This window comes from Carlito syrichta, unplaced genomic scaffold (genome assembly GCF_000164805.1).
Source record: "Carlito syrichta isolate Samal-C Ts95f unplaced genomic scaffold, Tarsius_syrichta-2.0.1 Scaffold307240, whole genome shotgun sequence".
Lineage (NCBI taxonomy): Eukaryota > Metazoa > Chordata > Mammalia > Primates > Tarsiidae > Carlito > Carlito syrichta.
This window is the reverse complement of record NW_007251336.1, coordinates 498,840-504,783: the sequence shown is the minus strand read 5'-3', so window position 1 is coordinate 504,783 and position 5,944 is coordinate 498,840. Positions and strand designations below refer to the sequence as shown.

The 5,944-nt window shown below is 49.8% G+C and overlaps 1 protein-coding gene across 2 annotated transcripts in view; it reads right to left on the bottom strand.

The window, feature by feature from the left end:
* Positions 1-2,333, bottom strand: part of UBXN7 (UBX domain protein 7) — a 67,787-nt gene extending 65,454 nt beyond the window's left edge. The window contains exon 1 of one of the 2 annotated variants that reach the window (XM_008064236.1): positions 2,194-2,333. In XM_008064236.1, coding sequence (XP_008062427.1) covers positions 2,194-2,266 — 73 coding nt within the window. In that variant the 5' untranslated portion in view covers positions 2,267-2,333. The remainder of the gene's footprint in view (positions 1-2,193) is intronic. The other variant, XM_021715645.1, reaches the window with a different exon arrangement.
* Between the last annotated feature and the right edge of the window lie 3,611 nt (positions 2,334-5,944).

The following is a 5,944-nucleotide window of genomic DNA, read 5'->3' as shown; positions in this document are numbered from 1 at the left end:
CAGCGAGACCTCATCTCTACAATAAATCAAAAAAATCAGCCGGGTGTGGTAGCGCATACCTGTAATTCCGGCTACTCAGAAGGCTGAGGCGTAAGGATCGCCCGGAGCCCAGCAGGTTGAGGCTGCGGTGGCCGGGAGCAGCCACTGCACTCCAGTCTGGACGACAGAGTGAGACTCCAACTCAAAAAAAGATGTTTAGACTAGCAGACAGAAACAGAACTAAAGCAATAGTTCACTACATCACAATCTGAGTTTCTGATGTAGTAATTAGCATAAGAAACTGAAATTAAGCGGGTTTGAGACCCGCCTGGGCAACTTGGTAAGACCTCATCTCTACAACAAATCAAAAAATTAGCCGGTCGTGGCAGCACGTGCCTGTAGTTCCAGCTACTGGGAAGGCTGAGGCGGAAGGATCACTGGAGCCCAGCAGGTCGAGGCTGCGGTGGCTGGGAGCGGCCACTGCACTCCAATCTGGGAGATAGAGTGAGACTCCAACTCAAAAAAACAAAAACAAAAACAAACAACAACAACAACAAATAAACTGAAATTAAATAAGTAGACTCTTGAAGCATCTCTAGGAAATCTAAAGAAAGAATTAATGATATTCATTTCCCTATGATTCACTGCAAAGATGTTTCTACATAAATATAATGCAGCAATATTAACTTATACACAATTATATACAATATATACACAATTATTTACAATAATTTTCTAATTTTAATTTTCTCCATAACAATGATTTAGTTAGACACTGGGAAATTCATTATGTTACATCTTTAATGTAATAGTCCAATCACAAAATTTAAAATTATGGTGGAAGCTATCATTCAACGCCTCACCCCAATTGCATTTTACCAACTTCGGCGTGATGTTTCATGCCTACAAGCTAGATAACAATTCCTCAAACGTCTAGTCATCACCGCAGAGCACAAAATAAAACAAGCGTTATCAACAAAACGGTAACTTGCATACAACCTGCAGTGGTTAAAACAACGTAAAATTCTCCTTAACCAGATCTTGCACGTCAAACTCCAAGAACAATAAACCTGGAAACATTCTCTGCATCTAACAAATTAGCAGATAAAGCAGAGATCTGTGAAGAGAAGGAACTAACGTTCTGACCTCCTTCCGAAATGACAAACTAGAACGGCAAAATTACACTCCGGCACATGGAGTACTCTTCTCTCAAATCACTCCACAGAGAACTTCATCATTTGCTCCGCCCTCTAATAACTCATGCAAAAAAAGTTCAGCACCATCAGAGAGAAACAAGACACAGACAATTCATAGAATGGCTTAGGGCCTTTCCTCCGGGCGGTAAAAGGATCTGCGGGTGCTCTCCGCAGGGTCCAAAGAGAAAGAAGAACCCAGGCCCAGGGTTTGGGGGATCCTGACACCCAGAAACAGATTTTCTCAGAAGTTTCTGCCGCCATCCCTGTTTTCTCAGCAGAAGGCCCCGGCGCCATCGTTTCAGTCTTTAGGATTTTATTATGGGGAGGTGGGAAACGCCACCCCGGATTCCTCCAGGCCTTCCCCACTAAGCCTGGGGGTTCCCCCTCATTCCTCTAAGCCTCGGTCCCCGTGGAACTCCCCAGCTTCGGGCGGCCTCTCCCCCGGGATGGGTCAAGGCGATGCCGAACCCACCAGCCTCGCCGTGAAGGCGGGAGGGCCGGAACACGCCAGGGCCAAGGCGATGGCTCCGAGGGGCCCGGGGAGGGGCAGGGCAGGCCAGGGACGGGGGAGGATGACCTGGCCGGGGAAGAAAGGAAACAAGAGGTGAGGCGATACCCCGCACCCCGGGGCGGCACGGAGAAGAGGAGAAGAGGATGAAGGAGGAGCAGGGCGGCGGCCCGGGTGCGGCCCCCCACTCCTCCCGCCCCCAGGTCTCCGGGCCGGCGGGGGCGGACGGGCTCGGCCCATTTCCCGGGTCTGGTCTGGCAGGGGGTGGGGGGGGTCTCCCTCCAAACGACGAGGAGACCGAGAACAGGGGCCTCCGGAGAGCGGTGGGGGGGCTGTCTCCCGCCTGAACCTGGAGACCCCGACGCCGTCGTCGCCTCCTGCTCAGGAGGGAGGACGGGAGTTGTGCGTAAAGCCCGAGGGAGGAATGCATGAAGGGAAAGGGAAGCCCGGGGCAGACCCGCCGCCCGCGCCGGACCCCGCTCTCCACCTTCCGGTAACCGCGTCTCTTACCGGTGATGGCGGTGAACTGCTGAATTAACCCCTTCAGCGCCGACGACGCCGCGGAGCCCCCGTGGGCAGCCATCTTACCGCCGCCGCCGCCGCCGAACAACAACACAGACACACACGGACCGCCCTCCCCCACCTCGCCGCGCGGTTTGCGCAGGCTCATTGACCGGCCCCAGGCTCCGCCCCCCGCCCCCCGCCCGGAGCGGTCCGCGCAGGCGCACTCCCTCGCCGGTCTGGCGCGCTCTCGGTTCTCCGGGTTGGCTGCTAGGTGGCTACCTTCTCGCCGCATCCCTTTCCCGCCGCTGGTGCTTTCCTCTCCGGGCTCCTAGGCTGGCCTCGTAGACGCGGTGTCGAGTCGTTGCTTCCGAAGGTTCTTCGCATTTCCAGCTTCACAGGCTTCGTTGACAAACCCAGCTGCTGGTGACAGTATTTTTTTTTCTTTTTTGCCGCTCCATCGCACTCTGCTAGATTTCCTACGTGTCTGATCAAAATACAGATCCCGCTCCGCGACCGCTACACTGATGGCTTAGCTAACCTAGTGTGGCGACCCACCCAGCAGAAGAGAAATTCCCAGAACCCTTCGTGCCAAAGAACGCCCTGGGGGCGGGATCTGACACACAGTAGGATTTCAATGCGTTTGTCAGCCTGTCTCCTCTCAGGGTCTTAGTTTTCTCACCTATAAAATGAGCAGGTGTCACTTATGGAAAAAGAAAATGTGCCTATGTATATGCAGTACAGGAAAGAAAAGGTATATAAAGGACACTGGAAAAGTGTCCTCAGATCTCTAGAGGAGAGTGATACAGACAATAGAGAAAGGAGACTTTGAGGTTTTTTTTTTTTTATCTTTTCAACAAAGATGATTTAATTACGTTACTTGCATAACTTTACATATGCATGCACTCAAATATGATTCCCCCCCACCTTGACAATAAGTTAAAGAGATGTCATGCAGGGCACGGTGGCTCATACCTGTAATCCTAGCACTTGGGGATGCGGAGACGACAGGATTGCCTGAATCTAGTTGTTTGAACCAGATGGGCAAGTTGGCGAGACCTCGTCTCTCCAATAAATCAAAAAATTAACCTGGTGTGGTGTCGCTTGCCTGTGGTTCCAGCTACATGGAAGGCTAAGGCGGAAGGATCGCTGGAGGCCAGCAGGTCGAGGCTGCGGTGGGTGGCCATAAGTACGCCACTGCACTCCAGCCTGGAGGACAGAGTGAGACTGCAACTCAAAAAAAAAAAGATGCCATTTATGTTTCCGTCTCCCATCCATCACTCACATATTTTGCATCTTCATAGGAAAATGGCCCAGTAAAAGATGAGATAAGGACAGGCACCGGGGCTCACATCTGTAATTCAAGTATTTTGGAAGGCCAACGTGGAAGGATTGCTTGAGCCCAGGTGTTTGCAACCAACCTGGACAACATAGAGAGACTTCGTCTCTACAAAAATTTAAAAAACTATGCCGGGCGCCGTGGCTCACACCTATAATCCCAGCATTTTGGGAGGCTGAGATGAGAGGATTGCCTGAGCCCCCGGGTTCGAGACCCGCCTGGGCAACTTGTGAGACCTCATCTCTATAATAAATCAAAATATTAGCTAGGCATGGTGGCGCGTGCCTGTAGTTCCAGCTACTTGCAAGGCTGAGGCTTAAGGATCGCCTGACCCCAGCAGGTTGAGGCTGTGGTGGCCGGCCATGATCATAAAATAAAATAAAATAAAAAATTGCCAGGCTCGGTGGCTCAGCCTGTAATCCCGCGCCTTTGGAGGCTGAGGTGAGTGGATTTCCTGAGCCCGCGGGTTCGAGACCCGCCTGGGCAGCGAGACCTCATCTCTACAATAAATCAAAAAATCAGCCGGGCGTGGTAGCGCATGCCTGTAATTCCAGCTACTCGGAAGGCTGAGGCGGAAGGATCGCCGGAGCCCAGCAGGTGGAGGCTGCGGTGGCCGGAAGCAGCCACTGCACTCCAGTCTGGGCGACCGAGTGAGACTCCAACTCAAAAAAAAAAAAAAAGAGTAAAAAATAAAAAATTAGCTGGGCGTGTAGTCCTAGCTACCAGGGAGGCTGAAGCGGAAGGATCACAAGAGCCCAGAAGGTTGAGGCTGCAGTGAGCCGTAATTGTGCCACTGCACTCCAGGGCATGTGACAGAGTGAAATACTACTCAGAAAGAGAGAAACAGAGTAGAAGGGAGGGAGGGTAGAAATTAATAATGTGACCTTGCAAAGCTTATTGGGACTGGCTCAGTGGCTCACGCCTATAATCCCAGCACTTTGGGAGGCCAAGGTGAGAGGATTGCCTGAGCCCAGGGGTTGGAGAGCAACCTGGGTAACATGAGACCTCATCTCTACAATAAATCAAAAACAGCCGGGTGTGGTGGTGTGCGCCTGTAGTTCCATCTATTCGGTACTACAGAATAGAGACTGAGGCAGAGGGACCGCCTGAGCCCAGCAAGTCAAGGCTGCAGTGGCCATGAGCGTGTCACTGCACTCTAGCCTAGGTGACAGAGCAAGACTACAACTCAAAAAAAAAAATTAAATTAAATTGAAGCAAATCCTATAATCATGAAAAATGTGTTTTTTTAAAAGCATGAATTAGCTGGGTACGTTGGTTCACACCTGTAATACCAGTAATCCCAGCACTTTGAGAGTTGGAGGCAAGAGGATGGCCTGAGCCTGGGGGTTCAAGACCAACCTGCATAACATGGCGAGACCTCATCACAACAATAAGTCAAAAAATTAGCTGGGCGTAGTGGCACATGCCTGTAGTTCCAACTATGTGGAAGGCTGAGGGAAAAGGATCACCTGAACCTAGCAAGTCAAGGCTGCAGTGGCCATGAGCAGCGTGCCACTGCCCTCCATCCTGGGCGACAGAGTGAGACTCTGACTCAAAAAAAAAAATTAAAAAAATAAATTATCCTCAGTAAAGAAATAAAACTACAAATAACTATATATAAAATAATTCAAAATTGAAGTTTTGGATGATATAGGGTAAATAGCTCAAACCTAAACATCAGGTACTATTTGAATTATTATACCAGATTAAACTATAATTTTTTTTTGAGTTGGAGTCTCACTCTGTCGCCCAGGATGGAGGGCAGTAGCACACTCACAGCCACTGCAGCCTCGACCTGCTGGGCTCAGGAGATCCTTCCGCCTCAGCCTTTCAAGTAGTTAGAACTACAGGCACATGCCACCATGCCCGGCTAATTTTTTGGTGTACTGTAGAGATGAGGTCTCGCCAAGTTGTCCAGGCTGGTCTGGAACCAGTAGGCTCAGGCAATTCTCTCACCACAGCCTCTCAAAGCGCTGGGATTATAGGCGTGAGCCATAGCAGCCAGCCTAATTTTTTTTTAAGTAATCGGAGTTTCGCTCTCTTGCCCAGTCTGGAGTGCAGTCGCACAATCACACACAGCTTACTGCAGACTTGAACTCCTAGGCAGAAGGAGTTCACCACCATACTTCACTAATCTTTTATTTTTTGTAGAGATAAAGTCTTACTATGTTGCCTAGGCTGATGTCAAACTCCTAGGCTCAAGCAATTCTCCCACCCTAGCCCCCCCAAAATGCTGGGATTATAGACATGAGCCACTGTACCCAGCCCAGGATTTTGTTTTGAATGGTTTTAATGCTATTCAGGAGGGATAAAGTCACTCTATGCATTTTTTCTTTGTCTGTCTAACTATGGCATAGTATATTTTTATAACAACCTAGATGTTACTTTGTTATTGTTGTTTTCTTTTTTTTTTTTTTTTTT